The following is a 19,985-nucleotide window of genomic DNA, read 5'->3' on the forward strand; positions in this document are numbered from 1 at the left end:
TGGCGCAAGCAATAGGGATGAAAAATGGAAGAAACCCAATTGGCAGGGTTGAAAATGCACTCTGTAGAAGTAGCACGGGCAGCACCATCTCTGATAGCACCTGCAGGCTGCAGCAGCCCGGAGGGATCGCGAGACCGAGCGAGCTATGAAATTGCCAAATAGTATCAGCGAGATATGGAATATACGTTTTCCAAAACAATACGTAAAAATTATTCGGCCAGCGAGACTCATGGCACGCGCTCGGCGAAGATGAAACATCCCCGCGCTCGAGAGCATATGTAAGATAATTACAGGTATCCCACTCGTCATTTCGGACACTTTGCCTTGACCCTTTATGACCGTAATTATTCAAGGGGGACCATTGTCGGAGGAGCGGAACGGAGCGAGGTCATCTTCCTTGGATTTGAATTGCTAAATTCAATATATTATTCCGATTAATCCTTCGCCTCGTGTTAACGACTGACCGAGGTAAGTCCGCTTCGCTCTTCGGGCATAAATTTCATCTGGGTTAAAAAAAAAATCTGTCCCTTTTTCTGCCGACGGTCTCGCGAGCGTATTTCCTTTCTCGTTACAGGGATCTTTTCGTGAGCGTTCAGCGAACTCTGGAATTTGAACTGACGAAATCGCGTAGCAAGTGGCTTGGAATGGAAACCGGTTATAGGAAGGTGTTTTCGGCGCGACAAATCTCATCTGCCACAAGTATTTCTGACCGTGGCGGAGCATGGCTAAAAAGTCCCCGTAAAGACGTCGAAAGAGTCACGGCCACCGACCGTGCTCGATGTCGCGCGTCAACTCGGTCACGCGTTCTTCCATCGTTTTTAACGATTGCCCATGTTCCAAGGACTTTTAATTGCATATGAAATTCGTGACGTTTCCAAAACTATTCAAGGATCTTTTACGTAATCGTTTCTTCGCACCTTGCCTGAATTCCTCGAGTAATCGCCTTTGATCTACTACGTACGGAAGAAGAGGAATGGGATTCCCGATCAATACGTTTTACCGAGTATCGAGAATACCTCTTTAAGAACTCGTCGGTCACTTAAAAAAAAAAAAAAGAGTACGTGGAGTTCTAAGCAAACATCTTGTACATTGTATACGTATAGATAATAAGAAACGTTTCGCACATGGTAATGCAGTAAAATATATACACAACGAATAGAGTACGCATGCATAAAATGTACATAATTTACACCGGAATAATTTACTGGCTAGTTAACTCTAATAAGTCGTCTTTGACTAGTCGGTCTTCTTCTCCGTGATCCTCGATGATCTGAAGGAAAGAGGGAGATAGTAAGTTGAAGTAACGCGAGTTTAACGAGTTCGGTCCAGTTCGGAGAACGGCCGATGATCATTACCGACAACTGACCTTTCTTTTCGTCTCTTCTTTTCCAGTTCTATGAATAGGAGCTTGGAGAATCTTCTAAAAGGTCCTTCGATAGTAATCGCTATAAGTAATGACACGGAAAACGTTAGAACCATGTCGCCAATCCAGTCAAATACCTGCAATGAGATACAGATCGTGTAAGCAATGGTAAGATACGCCATCGAAACAACTGCTTGACGTGAAATATGAAATTTCCTTATACCAGTCCGTGTACGGTAGCGGTCCTGGCAGTTCGAGCGACTCCCATGGAGTACGCTTGGTTGATGCCGTGCACGAGGTAGACGCCGTACGTTAATCTGGCCAACGGTTGCACCCAAGCTGGCGTGAAGAAATTGTACTGGAACTCTGAACGAGAGTCGCATAATTTTAGGAGGAAAACTCGGGACTGCTATTTTGGAAGAAAAAAAAAAACAGTCATTTCGGGCCAGGGCTTAGGCGTTTCTTGACGCCTTCATTAATCGAGCAGTCAAGGCTTAATCGGCGCGTTTTTTCCACGCGCCGAGTCTTTCCGTGTTTCACCGGCAGCGATAGCAAAACGTTACTCCTCCCCAAGGCCGACTCCCTGGAGTTCGAAAGAGAACTCAAAGGCTCGGACGGGTGAGAAGTCAGGAGATGATTCATGTCGCAATACCGCCTGCTACCTTTCGATGTCCGATACCGACACGGCAGGGAGGAGACGGATCTTTCTTATTTCTAGGGAGCTCTTTAAATTCGTCTCGAACGAAAGTTGCGTCTTACTCAAGCCGTCACCGATGGTGAATAGAATCGGCGCCGCGCACATGGCGACGACGAAGGCGCACTTGTGGAAGCTGGCGTAGAGCGCGGCCTCCAGACGACCGGGCAACTTGTTGGGGTCGAAGTACTTGTGACCGATGGCTTGAGTGGTGACACTGAGCGCGACCACCAGGACCATGAAGGAGATTTGAGACCACACCTGAAAATCGAGCGCATCGTCTTCGTTAAAACGACAACCGGGTAACGAGCCGTTTCCGCTTTGCAGCTTACTTTCGGCAGTCGCCATTTGATTCCCTTGAAGTCGTAGAGGATCGCCCCGGTCAACACTCCCACCAAGTACGACGTGATGCGCAGATGCGATTTCACGTAGTACTTGTAAAAGTACTCCACGTTCAAGAGCTCGCGCATGCTGCAACGCGACGATCGTGTCCATTACTCGAGGGAACTCCGTTTGCCGGGGGAGAAATACTTACTGAGGCAATCCTACGAATATGGGGCTAACGTTGTACGAGTAAGACAAGACGAAAGGGGCCACGCAGCTCGCCGCAATGGCAACTCCGAGGAATCCGTAGCCGTACTTGCGGGGAAGCTGCCAGAATATGTAGACGATCGGCAACGACAGCAGGAACAATTGAAAGTCGGCGGACAGATACCAGGACTGGAAGAGACACTGCAAGGAAAACCCCGGGCCATTAATTCCGCGTCGAGGATTAAACTTAACGGCTAAAATTATCTTCCTGTCATAAGTATAATTATCATTCGTCGCCCGCGATAGTTTCTCTCTCTCCCCATTCGTTTTTCAATTCCAGTCACGCCGGGACAGCGTCCGACCAAACTCTCACCATGTTCTGCTCTCCGACGTAATTGTTGAGGAATAAAATATTCGCCCACCAATAATTGGCGCAATTGTCCCTCTCCTTGAGGACGTACGATTTCCAAAGCGGTCCCGACCCGAGCACGGGCAAAACCAGAATATCAAAGAAGATGACCATCGCGTACGCAGGAGTGACTCTGAAAGAAAAATACGTTACTCGGATTCCTCGCTCGGACGAGAAGCCGCCCACCGAGCCGTACCTCAGGAAGCGGAGCAGGATGCGACTAGGAACGTCAAAGCGTCCGCGTTTGTCGAGCTCGTGCAAGTCGAAGTAAGTTCCCAACAGGCCTCCCATTGCGAGAAAGGCGTCCACGACGGTCGCGCCGTTCAGGAACAACGCCGTTAACGGATAGGAGCAGACCTGTAAAAGGGAAGGACGTTCGTTCGTCGGCGGAAAAGAATAAAAAAAGAATTCAGACGGTAAGCGAACTACCTTCTCGTAATAGTCGGCATTGTTGATGGAGTTGATGTGATTCTGGAAGCTTCTGTGCCCTAGAACGACGAGCGAGGTGAAGAAGAAGCGCATGAGGTGGATGCAGTCGAGGCCCGGGTGGTTGTAGTTGACGGTGAAGACACTGGCGAGGTTCCTCCGCGCCGAGAAGCACGAGAGCAGCTTTCTTCCTACGGAAGTCCCAGGGTCGTCGTCCCTGTCGGAGGGGGCGTCGCATAGCGTGCCGATCGTCACCAGGGCAAAGAGAGCCAGAACGATGAGCCTGAAAGAGGAGAAGACCGCGGAGGCGTGAGACCTCCCGCCGAGGAAGTCTCGGCGGAGAGTCTCCGTCTCCGAAGCTTACCCATAAACCGCGGAGCCCCGGGTGAACCGAGGCGCCTCGTCTCGGGACTGGCAGAGGATCGGGTCGACGGAGGTCCGCAGGCGGATGCCCCTGGAGGCCGCGATCCTGCCGAGCGGTTCCTGGAGGGCCGCCTCAATGTCCGCCGCGCTGCAGGCGGAGGGCACGCAGAGGGCTCCCTGGATCATGTACCTCTTGACTCGGCGGAAGTCGCCCTTCTCCTGCGCACGCCGACCCGGACTCGGTTAACCCCTTGTCGTGCGTAGCGACGAGCGATAGCGCTTACCCTGATGGCTTCCCACGCGGAGTCGTTCGGATCGAACTCCAGGGTGAACGGGCCCTTCGAGGGGAGCTCGAGGTCCGAGTCTCTCCGGTACTCGACGTCGACCAGGCAGTACCTTCCGGGGGCGTCGCCCTCGCCATGTCGAGTCTCCGGAGGCGGGATGCGCAGCTCGTAGCACTCGTCGAAGTTGCCCACGTGCCGGGTGTGACCGTTCACGATCCCGTTGGGGTACTTGGTGGACGCGTCGTACACTGCACCGAACGATTCCTCAGTCCTGGCGACCTTCTCATGGGGCACCTTCGCTCCCGCGACCGCGACGATAACCTTACCTCGCGCCGACCGACCCGATCCTTCGGGACGGCGCGAGGTCAAGGAGGGTCGAGAATTCGCCCGGGCGGGCCCGGGCGCGATTACGTATCTCGGCGCGTCGTTTTGGCGGAAATCCAGACGAAAGAGCTGAAGGCATCGGACTCTTTTCGGGGGTCGAGCGATAACGCGGCGCGGGCCTATCGGTCTTTTCCCATCTTTTTCCTCGAGGAATAAGCTCGGTGGATAATGTTAATGCTCGTCGCGTTGAAATTCAATTCCTGAGCGAATCTCGTGCCTGCGCTCGGTTGTTTGCCTAGAACGAACCGTAATCGATCCTCGCGGTCGGTTCCGGGCGAATCTCTCGACGCACGGCGGTCGGGAAAGGTCCGTCATAGCAGGAAGAAAGGGAAAAGGGGATCGTTCTTGGAATCGGGCCCGAGTCGAGGGCAAAGCGGACGCGCATCGCCACGGAAAAGACCGAAACACGATCGGTCGGTCGTGGGCGGTATCGACGTCAGGGCCGCCGGTCAGCCGAGGCTCGGGTATTTTCCGATATGATTCTTTTCTTTGGGGCGCGACAACGGATTCCGGCTAATGCAAATCTTTCCGCGGCCGATATGGAAATGAACGCGACGGCGCGTCATCCGAGAGGCGCAAGAACTCGTTTGAAACGCACCCGAGAATCCGGCAAAAGTGGCAAAAAGCGGCCGCGCCGAGCGAGGGTACCCGGTCGGCGTCCGAGCAAATCGACCCATTTCTCCCGATAGATCGTTCGAGGGGCATTGTCGCGTGCCATAAAGAAAAAAAGAAGAAAAAAAACCGCGACCGGCGTGACTCCCGACTCTGGGCCGCAGCCGCGAGCGACAGGTCCTCGTCTTCGACCTTTGCCGGTCGCTACCGCGACGGGCGAAGGGGTATTCACTTAAGAAATCACGGATTTTAACGCTAGTAATGATGTGGGGAAATCGTTCGAAATCACCGAATACTATCACATTTTTAAGGCCAAACGGCGACGGCCCTACGGATTCGTGCCGATCGACGAAAATCGGCGGCAGCTCCTTGAGCCGGCTCGGAGGCCGATATCTCGACGAAGATAACGAGGCGATCCGGGCCGTGCCGGAGTCGAAAACACGACCATTCGTCCGATAACGGCTTATAGATAAATCGGCGAAGCTATGACGAGAATTATCAAGAGATGCGCCGAATTATCGACTTCGAAGCGTCCAATTTCGATTGAATCGGCGCAACTCTCGTCGTTTCGACGTCCGCGGCTCCTCGACTCGCTCCCCCGGACACGTCCGAGCGCGATAGCCCGATTGTCTCGGGGCGTTATCAGGGCGACGTTCCCCGAGGAGGCGGCGCGAGAGGAACTTACTCTTAACGGCCCAGAGGGTGCCGTTGTGCAGCTCCCTCAAGAACCTGGCGGCTTGCCGCTTGCAGGCGCCGTCCTGGAGCGAGGGGGAGGTGGCGAAGACGATCGGTAGCAGCGGGACGTCGGTGAACCAGCCGGTGGCCGGGACCTCCGCCTCGGGTTCCGAGAGCTGGCCGAGCCGGTCAAGGTGTCCGAGCTGCCGCGAGTCGTTGCGTCGGGGCTCGAGGGTGGCCACTCGGCTCGGGAGGCGCCTCGCGTCCGCGCCCCGGGTCGAGTTGGCGCCCTCGCACCTGGCGGCGCACGTGGCCCCGGTACCCGCGGCCAGGCCCGGGTTCGGCCCCGGGAGCGCGAGGAGCCCAAGGAGCGCGAGGAACGCGAGCACCATGTCTCCGGGTCTTCGGTCGTCAGCGAAGAGATAGGAGACGGGAGCGGCTCTTGGGTCCTCGGTCGCGGGCTATTCGGGCCGAAGGGAGCCTCCTCTTCGTTCCGATGGTACTGAGTTCCCTGCCCCGTGGCCGCCGACTTATGTAGAAGAGCGTGGCGCTTACGACAGTAGGAGAAAAAACCGCGGTAGAAACTGGCCTCAACCTTTGGCCCGCGGTCGCCGGTTCGTCCCACCTATGGTTCGTCCGATCTCGGGGGGCGGCGAGTGGGAATGATGATCCCTCGCCAGGGGCACCCCGAGGACCCGGGGGATGCGAAAACTCGCGCGATACGCTATCCGGCGCGGCCAGGTGCGGACCCTCGGCGACGCTGCGAACCGGCCGCGTAACGCGATCTACCGATTGCTCCTTTCTTATGGTTCCGCTCCCGTAACTGCGTCGGTCGGACCTAATATTCGCGTCATCGCCAAGGTACGATCCGCGTCGGGGTAACTTCGACGGCGATCGACGCGGTGATCGAGCGAAGCCGTTCACGGGTCTCGTTCCCTCTTCCCCTCCCTTTTGTCCCCTGCTATGTAAACATCTTCCGAGGCGGGAAGAGGGAGACGGGTATATACGTTGGACCTGAAACGCGCCCGCGTCCCCGCCCATGTTCCTGCCAATTACCGGAATCGTCCGTAGAGTCGCGCCGCGCCGCCTCGTTGCTTCGCAGTAATTATTCCCTGGACCGTTCTTCGACGCACCTCGAAAATCCTCGTTGGACGCAGAGGTCGCAGAGGCAAAATTTTGTCTGATACTTCCGATTCGAGGAAACGCAGCAAGGTGTCCCCGAGTGACCGTGCACTTTTCTCGACGATCGTTGTTGGAATTCTTGAACCGACGATCGATTCCTTAGTCAACGTCAATGAACATCGACGTAACTTATTGAACTTGGAATCATTTAAATTAATTCCAACGTCTTTTCTTGCTACTTGTGAATACGTTTCCATGCTTCGAGCGCGTATGATAAAAAAGAAGTTATTGATCATTAGTCATCGTCGCTTTAAATTGTATTTTCCATTGATGTTTGTGCACGGTCCTCTCGTTCTTATCGATTGAATGCTTTATATTCGAGGTACGATTTAATTAAGTACCGCCATCTAAAACAAAATTATGTAAAAGTGGCCTTTTCCTTTAATCGCGTTTTCGAAGAAAAAAAAAGGGTGCATTTCAATTGAAAATGGTCTGCGTTTTCTCAGGTCTTGTTGAAAACGGTTAAAATACCATCTGTCTGTATTTTATTGAGGGCGCTTGAGCGAAAATGAATTTTAGGTGGTTTTAAGAAATTGCTTATTTGCAGCACATCGTTCCAGAGCATTCGAGGACGTCATTTGCATCGACACGAGTTTATCCTACAGAATGTCGCCCAGACGTCATTTGAATTTGTAATTTTAATTCTAATAAAAACTGATTCCTCTCATAGTACGTACGCAAAGACAACGAACAATTAACACGATGATGACGCGAATCCTTTTTTACGGTATCAAAAGTTGCTTCAACATTTCATAATGGGCAATCGCTTTATGGACTTAATTAGTAAACGTCCAATTAGATGTGTCATCTATGATACAATATACTCCTTAAGAGTAATGAGTAATCATATATGACAAATAAGATCGATAAACCTTGTTTCCCTTACTTTCATGGCTGGAATACTTTTGGTGTAGAGATTTTATCTTATTAAAGATGTTCCGATAAATTGAGTTCAATGCCTCCTTGACATTTTTTTTTCCATCTTCCGCTGCTTCTTTTCGTCGACTTCTGGAGGAGGAGCAAAGAACCAAGGACCTAAGATTTTGTTCCAGAGCATCCACATCCCTCGTGCGGGAACCTGTAAAACGGCGATACATTCTAGGGGTCTATCTTGTAAACTTGAAAAGACACGCAGAAGCTCATATACGTACCAGAAGCCATAGCAACCAGAAGTAATTCGAAATGATTGAAAGTGTCTGCACCCCGGCAGTTAGAATAATTAAATCCTTTATATGTCTGAAAAATAACGTTTCTCGATAAATACATTAATTATCCTAAAATACTTAATTCATGTATCGGAGGCGTTACTTTTCTAATCGCATAGCTCGTTACACTCACTCAGCAATACCGCCTTCCATATTAAGGTCAATCCCGGAATCTAGGAGTTGTCCAGATTCGGAATATTTGGCTCGTGCCATGTACGCCATGAATTGGTAACTTCCTATGTACGCAGCCATCGACAATATACTCATAAGCTGCAATTAATGATTTTTTAAACAATTCCCCCTATAGATCTACATTTATTGAAAACTTGTGAAGATGAGCAGACATACTATCGAGGTAATTGTAAACTCGAAGAAAGTCGTCATGATCGTAAAATAAAGTCCTGACGCTCCAAAAATCATGTTTCTGTAAAAGCATAACGTCGAAAGGTTCTCCTCCGCTATTTGCTTTGCACCTCTCGTTGCTACCTTGGTGCTCTTCGTCGGTGGCTACAAATGTAGTAAAATTATTTCTCCGTTCGTCCATACTTTACGTAATTACGAATAGTTCGTTTGCGGGCGAAAACTATGTTCTATGATAATCCAAATCGAATGGACTTGGTTAAAAGTTTGAAGAACTTCGAGACTCGTCCACGAGAGGGATGTCATCGCGGTTCCACGTGTAGCGAAATCCACGTGTGAGTCGTGTAGGTGAACGACACCCGCGGTCAACAGCCATTCATAGCGACAATCTTTTCTACGTAATTCTAAGTCGTGATAAAAGAAAGCCGCGGCACGAATAAGTATGTGAGCTCACCGCCATAGTATCGCGTATAACTTATCGGTCGTTTCGACTAGAAGAAAAGGAAAGCACATGAAACGATAGGTTCCCACTCCGGTACCGTTGACAACGACTTCGGCTGGAAAGAGCGAGATTGTCGAATGACAGAGACAGTAACGTGCGTTTACACGGATCGATTTATGCGGAACGACGTGCCACAGGATACACAAGAACCGACCAATGAGAACGAAGCGGCATGGAAATTTCGCTAAAGATGGCGGTCATTCCCCAGCATCTTTAAAATCTGGCGGGAAAATGAAAATGAAGCGAGACCAAAGAACACGCTCGAAACTACAGTGAGAAGCGGCAGGAAAGAAAAATAAATTATACAATAAAACAACTAACATCTACAAACGAGTTCTCTTTTACACAATTTCCATTTTACAGGATAAAGAGCCGTTCCCCATGTCGAGGTAGACAGGAAAGTACTGCAAGATTAAGATACTACGAAATTGTAATTGAACGTTCTTTTCTTTACACAAGATAATACCGTCGAGTACCGCTTACACGGGCCAAGAACCCGACCGTCCAAGGTCCTCGGACGCGGAGGGCGGCACTCAAGATCTCGGAGTCCCGAAGCACACCCCCACCTGTTGCATCCAACAAATACGTCGAATAAATGATTCCACAAAGTGTCACCGTCGTCCCTGATTTCTTAACTCGATGCAACTCGAGACTCGCGAAGGCGCCCTTTCCCCGTTTCTCCGCGTTTCCCCGTATTCCAGAGAGTACCGACGCATATACGTTAGATAATATGTATGTACAACACGTTCGTACGGAGGTTCGCTCTCGGGCCGACGCCTCTGGAGAGTAAAACTAATTTTTGAGAAAACACTACGAATCACAGCTCTCCAGCCGGCGAGATCGGGCTATCCCTCGAGCGGCGACGAATGACCGTATCTGGTGCTTGACTTGTGCCGTTTATCCTCGATACGCGTTAATCGCTAATAGAAATTAAAGATGATTCATTTCCGGTACTCCGGTGAACACCGTTTTCGCCCTTCTCGGCGACGACGGAGCCGGAGCTCTCGTGGAGGCAAACCGTTAAGGGAAGTAAAGACCGTCCGACGGTTCGCTTCCACGCGGCATTCGGTTCGACTCAAAGCCCGTCCGATGCTTCTCCGTAAAGTCGTTTACAGAACATCATGTACGTGTCCGTCCGTAAATATATATATGTATATATATATTCCTTTTTACAATTTCTATCACCGAAGAGTTGCTTCTCGGCGATGAATTGATTATTAAAATATTTAACATTTGAAACTCCATCGCTTATCGCTAGTCCCACCTCTCCGGGATACGGCATTCCCTCGACGATTACCTCGTATTTGCTCGCCGGAAAAAGAAAGGGGAGAAAAAAAAAACGAACGAGCGTCTACGGCTCGAGATGCATATGGTACACCTACACGTAGTTCAACGACTTTTTACACGCGCTCCTTATCTTTACGGTATCTTCTCGTCACTGTACACAAGGTGCTCGACATACGGGAACCTGGGAGAACGTCTTATCACTCGGGGATCTCCGATTCCGGAGCGGGCTGCACTTGCTTTTGGACCATGCACGATCGCGCCACCGACTCGAACAATCTGCAAAAAGAAGAGCGAGTCCGGTCATTGGAAGGTACGATCGGCGATCTACCAGGAGGAAGAGCGAACGAACTTTTCGATCTCGGGTGCGCAGTGTACGAACTCGTGCGTCCAAAACTTGTAGGTGGGGTTCTTGATGAGTTCGATGAAGGTGATGAGCAGACCCCAAGGATGAGGTCGGTTAACGATGAGTCTCTCCAAAAGGACCCGCGTGATCTGCTCCTGTATGGCCTCGGTATTGGCCTCGGCGAAGAGGTAGAGGAGGGTGCAGCTGAAGTAGTGAGTGTGACTGTTAGGGTATCTGAGCTGGTTCGCGATCGCGTTCAAGAAGAGGTATCTGCCCTCGGTGTCGAGGTCAACGGCCAGATTCTGGAAGATGTCCATGTGCGCCGAGTGCGTGATCGTCGACATGTTGGGGGTGTGACCCTTGCTCCTGATGAAGATAATGGCCTGAGAGCCGACGTAGAGGACCAAGGCATTCATCAGAGGTATGTTGTATCTCATCCCGGCTTCCTGAGAGACCTGCAGGTTGCTGCGCAGCTCCGACAGGAACGTAACCGGCGCTCGGGCCTTCAAATAAGAATCCAGCTCCTTCTTGAAGCTCAGCGGTTGAATCGTGGACGAGTAATTCGTGATAACTCTTGGTGGGTGCGCAATCTCCTGCAGCATGTCGACCTTCAGATTGGGAGTGAAGGGGTCGGGCAGCCTCATGTTCCTAGGGAAGGCGCTGAGAATCAGGTTCCGCATCTGGATGCAATTGGGCGGGATCGCATCGCAGAACCCGTAGTGGTAGTCGCAAAGAAACTCCGGGAAGTCGTGGAGCAGCACCAGAAGGACCCTGAGGGTGCCCTTGTACAGCAAGGTAACGGGTTTGGCCAGCTCGGCGTTGCGAAGGTACGGAGCCAGATACTTGAAGAGGTCGTTGAGCAGTTGAGAGTACATTCCCCAGCACTTCTGTTGCGGCGTGATGGCCAGCATTCGTCCTATGAAGACTCGGTGAGAGACCAGCTCGAGCCAGGCGTAGCAGAATCCCGGAGCCTTGGCGGGTCTCAGGATGTGCAGGGTGTGGCAGTACGCCGTCAGAACCTGATAGTTAACGGCCTCGAGGACCGGCTCCGGGGCGCACAGCTCCAGGAAGAGCATGATGAAGATCCGGTGGTAGGGCAGCTGTTGGAAGTCGGTTCCGCGCATCTCGTGGTCCTGAAGCAAGACGCCGGCAACAATTCCCAGCACCTTGTTCAGCAGGTTGATCTTGGTGTGCGTATTGTTCGTGTCCCCCGAGTGCTTGACGAGGAGGGCCACCAGTCGCACAAACGCGTCCAGGGTGTGGAAGCACTTGGCTCGCACCACCGAGGGCGCCGTGTTCGTCTCCGCGAGCGCCCGATAGCATAGGTCCACGCACATCTGCGTGCTCAGCTTGAAGAACCTCGTGATGAGGTCGTCCGTTTTCAAGATTCCGTGGATATTCATCTGGTGGACGAACATTCCGAAGGCCTTGGTCGGGTCTCTGGCGTTGGCGGGGTTGTGATGCATGGAGACCCATTCTCGAAGCAGGTATTCCGTCTTTTCCGTCAGGCCCGGAGGGTCGTCGAAATCGCGAGCCTAAAACCGATCGGGTCGCGGTCATCGTCTCGACGGTCCAGCTCTAGCGCGCGTATCCGAGCGTCACCGCAAATTTTACTTACTCTCACCTGGTGGATTCCAGTGTGAATGTGCGAAGTGGGCCCGGCAGGTGCTCTGTCGACCAGCAGATTCGGGTCTTGGTTCACGCGGAGGGACTCCATCAGACTGGTCAGCCTAAACAGGGAGATGCTGCAAGCAGAAACGGACGTGTCGCAATTAGAGCGGTTTCTCCTCCGTCGCGAGGAAGTCGCGCGTACTGACCCTTCCGGAGGGGCTCGCAGCTGGGTCATCCTCGTGAGAATGTCGATCGTGTGGCAAAGGTCCGACTCCGAGACGTGCGTGGTCTGTCTCTCGTCGATCAGGTACAGCTGCACCAGCTGCATCGCGAAGGCGGTCGCCATCGCGTTCCCCGCATCCATCGCCTGGGCCAAGGCCAGGTCGTACTGAGGAAGACTCAATAGGTGCGACCTGAAAGAACAAGTGTCGTTAAGGTGGCGTCCCGATTCGCCGGTTCTCCCGCTTTCTTCGAATAGACGAGCGGTCACCTGACGAGACAATCGACGGCTTCAAAGTTGTATCGAAATTCATCCCTGCATTCCGTCAGGCAACGAGTCACGTGCTTATTCGTCCACTGCATTCCGTAGGCTCTAGGGTCTTGCAAACACGCGAGGATACGTAGATGCAGCTCCCGGTAGCGCATCGTGATCTCCGAGTCCACCACGCCGCTCGAGATGGCCGGGCTGTCTAGCAGTCCTTCCACGGCCTTTGGAGAAAAGAAAACGTACATTCCAGCGGTACCGCTCGGTACCCTTGGCGATCGTTAAATCCGAAGACCTACTTTTTTCAGTAGCGCCATGGCTGCACCGGCCCCTCTGGAGCGTCTCGTGAGGATGATGGCTTCCAGGAGACTGTGAAGAGCCGCGTGTTGAGGAGGAGGCGCGGCAGGACCCATCGCTGCGAGCAATACTTCCACCTCCGTGGCCAGCTTTTCCAGCATCGCGCCGACCTCGTCGTTGCTGACCGCGGCCGCGTACGCCGCGACCTGCTGGGCGGTCGCCACCGCGACTACGGGATTGCTCGCGAAGGCCGTCACGGATGGCTCCTGTAATCGAAACAGAGAAACGTTCGATCCTGCCCACGAATTAACGCACAGCAAGAGAAAAGGAACCGGGAGCGTACCGTAATAGGTTTGGGCATGAAGAGGGCCTGAGTGTCCCGTTCGGAGAGGGGCAAGAACCCGGGAATATTCCTGGCGAATTCTTCGTAAACGGCCATCTGCTGGAGGGTGATGCCACCGACCTTTAGGCGGATCTGTTCGGGCATACGCTCGGCCTGATATTTCGCCAACGGATCGCAGTACCTCCTACCCTCCTGTCGAGCGATTTTACGCAGTTCCATCTCGTTCAGCAGACGCTTGTCCATTTCGGGTATGGCTTTTTCGATCGCAGTTTTCTGCACGAACGCGCACGCCAACTCCATGTTGTCGGCAGCTACGACGTTCGCGGCTTGTTCGGCGCTTTCCTTCTGTTGGGGCGTCGTCGCCATCATGGCGGTGATGAAGGCTTGCTTCAAGTTCGTGCCGATCGAGGCGAGTATCTGCAACGGCGGTTTGAGAAGGATTATTTGTAGACCCGTTAATCAAGTCAGAGGTGGATCGTCTAATCACGCAGAGTTTACCTGATCGCGGCAGGTAATCATGGCCATCCCGGCGGTCAGATTTCGGACCATGTGCCGAGCCGCCGTTCTCATTCGTGCCTCTTCGGGATCCAGGGCAAAGTCCTTCCTGACGATTTGCTCGCTAGTGGTCAAAGCTATTTTAATGGATCGATCGACCACTGGGTGAATCCATTCTTGAATAGCCCTTTCAACCGCTGGGCGAACGAATTGCTTCAGGTGTGGATGAGTTTGGAATAAAGGCAGCTGGAAGGTAACGCCAGTGAGTATTGTGGACGGTACGAAAAACCCTGGAATAATTTGTCGGAAAAATAAGCTAAACCGTACTTGATTATTGATTGTGATATGCTGAGAGATGTTGGCAATGCCCGTAACGGATATATCCATATAATTGAACCGAGGCTCCGGGGTCTCCGTGGGCAACGAAGGCGTCGTATTAACCGGAGGTGCTGGCTGAGGCACCATCGTCGCAGTTGTAGCTGGACCTACTAATTCTTTAATCGGACCTTGGCTTTGCGGAGGATTACCTGGCGGCTCGACTTTCTTGTTGGGATGTGATAACTGGTATTCCAAATTGCGCAGTTTTTCGGGATCTTTCAAATAGATCGCCGGCTTTAATTCCTGATGGAGAAAGGAACACCGAGTGAAAAATAAAATCCATCTTTGGTCGTAATCTGGATGGATTTAAGGCAGGGTGGCCGACACTCACGGATACATCGATGCTGAGGTTCTTGCACAAAACTTCGATCTCGAATTTCAAGTTCAATTTCAAATCCGGTTCTTGATGTAGCTCCGCCAAGACATTCATGATGGCCATCGTCCAGGGATTCGGTGGTCGAAAGACCCGACTCTTTGCACAACTCTCCAAAACCTTAGCCACGAAAGGCACCACGTATAAAAGTTCCTGCTGCCCTTTGTGATACGCCTCGACGAGTAGACTTTTTAGGTCTATATCAACCTGCTAATTTAGATCGATGAAGAATTGCTTACCGAATGCATGGAACGAACGAAATAATCAACGTTACGTATTAAAATAGTGACCTGCAGAATTGGTTTGTTTCTTCCTAAAGTGAGCATTCCCAACCAGTGGCCAAGATTTTTCAGCAGCGATCGGTCCGAAAAATTTGCTATGCCTTTGTCGCTTCTTAACAATACCTGCAACATAACGTACCGTCTCTATTATAATTGCGCAAGATATGAAACGCCGACTTTCAAGTCAAAACGCGAAATACCTTAATGTTCCTAAAGGTTTCCCTAGTGACCATTTTGTTAACTTCGGCGAGCTTCAAGCAGTCCAGGAAATTGGAATACAGGGCGTGAAAGTTTAGCTCGATACTGGCTCGTTTCATGACCAAGTACTGCGCCATCCACGGCCAATATTCTTCCGTTACGATCTCCCGAATCTCGTCGCACTTCTGTTGCAAGTTCAGCTGACTGAGATTATTGAAAATAAACGCAGTCTTATCCTGTAGAGCTTCCGGAGGGCTCGTGATTTTTTCTTCCTTGTCCGTTGCTACCAGCAGAGTGTCGATATTCGTCGCGTTCGCTATCGACGGCTAAAATAGAATCACAGTGAGGTTTTAATTATCAGGCTACAAACAATACTTCTTACGTATAACGGCACCCTAAATCGCCTGGGTCTAAAAGAACAATGACAAAAACGTGAGCATACTCGAGCCGAGAGCGACGTGGTGGGCGTCGTCGAGGGTTTGGACTGGGTCGTGCTGGTGGTTATCGTGGTCGTCGTAATAGTTTTATAGGGTGTCGTAACGGGAGCCAGGATCGCGGCCAAGGTCTTCGGAAGCACTGGTCCTTGGGGCCTGGTGGGAGGCTCTTGTCCCTGCAGACCGTATTCGACGTACTCGATCAGATGCGGCGGGAACTCGCTGAAGTGCTGAATGGCCGCCCTAACGTGCTCGCAATAATTCTGGTATTCCTTCAACCGGCTCTTGAAGCGATCCAGCGCGGCTATGCCGAAGTAGTACATCTTGCTACCTTCGGGTTTCTTCAGAGCGTCGAGGACAAATCTCAGCGCCAGGCCGAGGGTCATGCAGCTATTGACGAGCCCTCTCTCGATGATCCCCCCGAAGAGCTGGGCAGTGATGTGCAGCTCCTTATCGGGATACTGGGGAAAGAAGCGGTACTCCTCGAAGAGGTTCCGCAACATACAGTTAAAGACTTCTCTTTCCCTTTTGCTGCTTGAGTCCTGGAACTTCTTGAGCATGTCGAGCACCTCGTCGATGGAAAGAGTCGGATGAGGCGGGTGATTGTATATCCGCTGGAAGTAGCTGTTGGCTTCGTCCTCGATCTCCTTCGACACGTTCTGCGCCATGTCAGGGAACAGGTTGGACGTCTCCGGGGGCCGTGCCTTTTCGATTCCAGTCGGCGGGCCGAGGCGACCCAGGCCACTGATCGTGGTGCCTCCGGGCACTATGGACGGACCCTGCGTCCCTACCGGACCGGAGTGCAGCTGAGAAGACAGGGGCAGCATCGGGAAGGGACTGGGCGAGGGACCCATCAGTCGCGACGGAGAGCCCGGCGCCGAGACCAGGGGCCCCAGGGCTCCGGGCAGATTAAAGGCCGAACTGCTCGGTGGACCCAGGCTGGAGCCCAGGGCCATCGAGGCCAAGCTCGAGCTGAGATTCGCCAGGGGATCCACTTGCTTCGACGAGAAGAGCTGAAACACCAAGCTCGAGTCATTTCTCCCGTCGCGCCTTCTCCCTTCTTTCGTTCGTTGCATCTCCGTCGATTACCTGACCCCCCAGCGTTGCCGGATTGAACGGTTCCAACCCTCGGTGTCTCAGGACTCCCGGTGGAGGAGGTCTACTCATGCTGGCCTTGCTTAACATCAGACTACAATTTTGTACCATGGTCATTATCGCTTCCGAACACTCTTGCGACACGCTCCTGAAATACGAACCGAGTTTCGTTAAAACTCCCTATCGGAAACAAACAATGAATGCGCGTCAAAGAGGAAATGAGATTATATTTACCCAGCGCAAACTTGCAGGCAGGCGAGTATCGTCGTAAGCGTTTCCTGAGGCAGTTGGCTAGCTTTAGGGGTGTTAGGATCTTCCTTCATGCCCGGGCCCATGACTTGGGGACATCTTCGCTGCAAGAATTTCACACACGCGGCGACGAAGACTTCCCCGTGGTCTCTGATCTTGTCGGTAAGCCATTTCTCCAATTTCAAGTATTCCCGCCGAGATGCCAAGCAGGCTAGGTCAATGACAAAGGGAAAGGATTGAGCGTTGAGTAGCGTGGAGAGAGCTTTCAGGTCCTGGGCGACGTCCAGAATTCGCGACAATCTGGTCTGATCGTGATCGCCCCGTCGATAATACTCGGCCATTGTGTGCATGATGATGGATTTCATTTTGGTATAATTATTGTGCCAGGCATGATGAAGAATAACCGCGGAATTGGGATGGTTCCCCATAAAAATGGGCATCAGAGCCGTGAGCAACTCTTGCCGGAACATCGTTATAGGTGGATTGATTTGTAGCAAAGCCAGAACCAGGACGTCGGGGCAGTGAAGAACTGGCCACTTGAATATCTCTTGCACAGGGCCGTATAGTCCCCGCTCGGCCATGTGCAGGAGCAATTCGATGACGTTCAGAGATCTCCAGGTCTGAGCTTCTTTGCTATCTCCCTCGGGTGCCGCTTTCAAGACGTCGACGGTTACCGAGTGGTAAGGGTAGTCGGCAAAACAGAATATATCGGGGCTTTTCAAGATCTGCTGCACCAGAGAAAACTGGCCCTCGACGTTGTCCCAATGCCGATAAAACAACTCCACGGGAAACATATCCGGAGGATAGCCTTGATGTTGAAGACCGAGCCTGAGACCCGTTATCAAGAGATTCAAGCCTTGCCTGTCCTTGATGATAAAATCGGAGTGATCGAGCTTAACGATCACTTCGTTCCAAGAGAGCGTCGAATGCTAAAAAACATGGTACCGAAAATGAGCAAACAGAACGATCCAAGGAAAATTTAAGTGACTACGATGTGCTCAAAACAATTTACCGTTTCTTTAAGCATCTGTATGAAGACTTCGACGTTCCATGTGGTAGGTGTACTACCATCCGATGACTTTTCTTTGTTAGAATCCTGACCAGCGGAGCTTCCCCAGAAGGACTGTAAACCTCCGGCATCGTCCAGTCCGCTGCAAGTGCGAGCCATGTGCGACACAACTCGAGCGACGCAGGCCGGAGATATTTCCCTGGCACCCAAACCCGCCAGGGCCGATCGACACTCTTCGACGCTACTTGTGAATCCATATCCCAACTCCATAATTAACTCCACCAAAGAATTTCCCTCCTGAAATACCAAATGTAAAAATGTCAACGAGTAAAAACTGTGTACGTTCCGATTTTTGCGCACGAAACATCGTACCATTTGATTTGCAGCCATATTTAATTCAATAGTGGTCTGTGGTGTTTCCCCGTCACCTGGATACAAAAGTGGTGCTAGCACCACTGGTACCAGTTCACGGGGAAAATCTCTTCGCAAGTTCTTGAGAAATTTTTCTTTTGCTTCGGCAGCAAGTCCAAATCGATTAGGCTCTGGAAACACCTGTGAAAGGATCAGGTGGAGGACCTCTGGAGACGAATCGTGCAGTCCTTCTTCGTGGTGTTTGTTACCAATCTCTGAATTAACGTAGTTTTTTATCAATTCAGGTAATTGTTTCTGAATATGCTCGAGTGCCAAGGTTCTGATCTCCAAGTTTTCAGAGTGCTGCAGACAGATCGCAAAGGCAACCTCCTGCACCAGAGTTAAACCAAGTACTTTACGTAATTGGAGAAAAAACTTTGGGGACGGATGTAAAGTCTGTAACAAATATAACAATATTTAACACCTTGTATCGATCGGTATCTTCTAATAAAATATGTAAAAGAAAGTTTTAAGGAACCTTTTGTCGTCGCAGCGGATGATCTATAGCGTAGCAAAGATTGGAGACGAGAGATGGCTTGCACAGTAGATTGGTGCACTCTTGCTTCAACAGTTGCACTTGATAATAGTCTTTTGAACTTGGTTCCAACGGTTCTCCTACCGAGAAGTCGACGTACGAGAACAAGCAACGCAGCAAGTGTCTGTCTGCCTCCAGACCTTTCCACTGCACCAACTGAAATACCAAGCGAGCATCCATGATACCTTCTATACGACGCTTATAATATACATTATACATATTTCAGGTTTCTACTTTCATCACCCCATGATTTAATTTCATCCGGATTACGAGTATCAAATTAGGTTAGCTACTAAGATCCGTAATTCAGTCAAAGCAGAAGAATCATAGCAATTGAGTTCGATAGCTTTAGTTAATAATTCTAGATCAACGGAAGTATATCGGACAAAGTAGGGGAAAACAAAGTTTAGTTCAAGTAGCGAGATCACAAGAATGACCTTGAGAAGTTTACTACGGGCATGAAGCTACGAGCGAACCAAGATTCTTGATAATATTTGACCAGCATGTTGGTTAACTCGCGACATGCTCGTTGAAGACCTATGCAAAGTATTCGTCCACCGAAGCCGAAAGGCTTCCGGGAAGCATGCACTGAGTACATGGGTTAGGTGTAACTTAATGGTGCTAGCCGCATGCAAAACTGACTCGTTAAAGGCACTCCAATAGGCAAGATGTTTCTCAACTTACAAGAGATATCTCCTGGGCGCTTTCTCGAAAATTTTTCTTGGACAAATTGTCAACCAAATAACTGATTTGTGACAAAGTAAAAGACAACGAGTCCAGGTTCATAGTTCCATGAATACGACCTCGAAAGCTTCAAACAGGTTTGAAGCTTTCTTCGGTATCCACGAGTTGCCTCCCCGGAATCTCTCCTGATGAAAAGCGCGAAAACTACATTGGCACAGTCCTGAGACCAACATCGGGATCAATGTGTTGTCCTACGATTTCAGATCAACGTCATGGCGAGCACTCCAAGAGGATAATACAGACCGGGGAAACGCGCTCACAAAAGCACTCCGCGAACTTTCCAACGCACGGGCTCGTTTGCACTTTTTCCCCTACGAAATTGCAACACTTTCCCAACTCGACCAGAGTCCGGTTATCTCTCTTGGCCTCTCTCCTTTTTTCGGCCATATCGACGGGACTCTCCTACCCGCCAGGTGGCCCGTATAATT

At 51.2% G+C, this 19,985-nt stretch overlaps 3 protein-coding genes across 7 annotated transcripts; all 3 read right to left on the bottom strand.

Moving 5' to 3' along the window:
• Positions 1-830: 830 nt before the first annotated feature.
• Positions 831-6,238, bottom strand: LOC105699091 (nose resistant to fluoxetine protein 6). Of its 2 annotated transcripts, XM_012423811.2 has the most exons (12): positions 5,752-6,238; positions 4,071-4,318; positions 3,788-4,005; positions 3,427-3,706; positions 3,194-3,354; positions 2,962-3,130; positions 2,593-2,789; positions 2,390-2,528; positions 2,123-2,318; positions 1,587-1,729; positions 1,367-1,500; positions 831-1,270 (listed from the first exon to the last, which is right to left on the bottom strand). In XM_012423811.2, the coding sequence occupies exons 1-12, from the start codon at positions 6,131-6,133 to the stop codon at positions 1,237-1,239; spliced, it is 2,301 nt and encodes a 766-aa protein (XP_012279234.1). In that variant the 5' UTR covers positions 6,134-6,238; the 3' UTR covers positions 831-1,236. The 2 variants fall into 2 exon arrangements, with proteins under 2 accessions (XP_012279234.1, XP_012279235.1); XM_012423812.1 differs by lacking the exon at positions 831-1,270 and having other exon boundaries at positions 1,363-1,500; positions 1,587-1,772.
• Positions 6,239-6,738: 500 nt separating this feature from the next.
• Positions 6,739-9,265, bottom strand: LOC105699094 (transmembrane protein 208). Of its 2 annotated transcripts, XR_001103988.1 has the most exons (6): positions 8,943-9,265; positions 8,477-8,635; positions 8,262-8,398; positions 8,075-8,159; positions 7,810-8,001; positions 6,739-7,270 (listed from the first exon to the last, which is right to left on the bottom strand). XR_001103988.1 is itself a non-coding variant. In XM_012423816.2 (5 exons), exons 1-5 carry the CDS (start codon positions 8,946-8,948, stop codon positions 7,876-7,878), a joined length of 513 nt encoding a protein of 170 aa, XP_012279239.1. In that variant the 5' UTR covers positions 8,949-9,265; the 3' UTR covers positions 7,392-7,875. The 2 variants fall into 2 exon arrangements, 1 of the variants encoding a protein (XP_012279239.1); XM_012423816.2 differs by lacking the exon at positions 6,739-7,270 and having other exon boundaries at positions 7,392-8,001.
• Positions 9,266-9,314: 49 nt separating this feature from the next.
• Positions 9,315-19,960, bottom strand: LOC105699088 (CCR4-NOT transcription complex subunit 1). Of its 3 annotated transcripts, XM_012423804.1 has the most exons (19): positions 19,498-19,960; positions 18,757-18,969; positions 18,240-18,674; positions 17,871-18,164; positions 16,844-17,787; positions 16,604-16,757; positions 15,523-16,527; positions 15,083-15,406; positions 14,892-15,005; positions 14,560-14,808; positions 14,178-14,471; positions 13,854-14,096; positions 13,356-13,772; positions 13,015-13,278; positions 12,722-12,939; positions 12,438-12,644; positions 12,239-12,365; positions 10,627-12,155; positions 9,315-10,553 (listed from the first exon to the last, which is right to left on the bottom strand). In XM_012423804.1, exons 1-19 carry the CDS (start codon positions 19,597-19,599, stop codon positions 10,475-10,477), a joined length of 7,212 nt encoding a protein of 2,403 aa, XP_012279227.1. In that variant the 5' UTR covers positions 19,600-19,960; the 3' UTR covers positions 9,315-10,474. The 3 variants fall into 3 exon arrangements, with proteins under 3 accessions (XP_012279227.1, XP_023289699.1, XP_023289698.1); XM_023433931.1 differs by having other exon boundaries at positions 12,245-12,365; positions 17,871-18,674; XM_023433930.1 differs by having other exon boundaries at positions 14,560-14,811; positions 17,871-18,674.
• Positions 19,961-19,985: the final 25 nt, after the last annotated feature.

This window comes from Orussus abietinus, unplaced genomic scaffold (genome assembly GCF_000612105.2).
Source record: "Orussus abietinus isolate OABI.00-Male unplaced genomic scaffold, Oabi_2.0 scaffold3, whole genome shotgun sequence".
In the NCBI taxonomy this organism is placed as follows: domain Eukaryota; kingdom Metazoa; phylum Arthropoda; class Insecta; order Hymenoptera; family Orussidae; genus Orussus; species Orussus abietinus.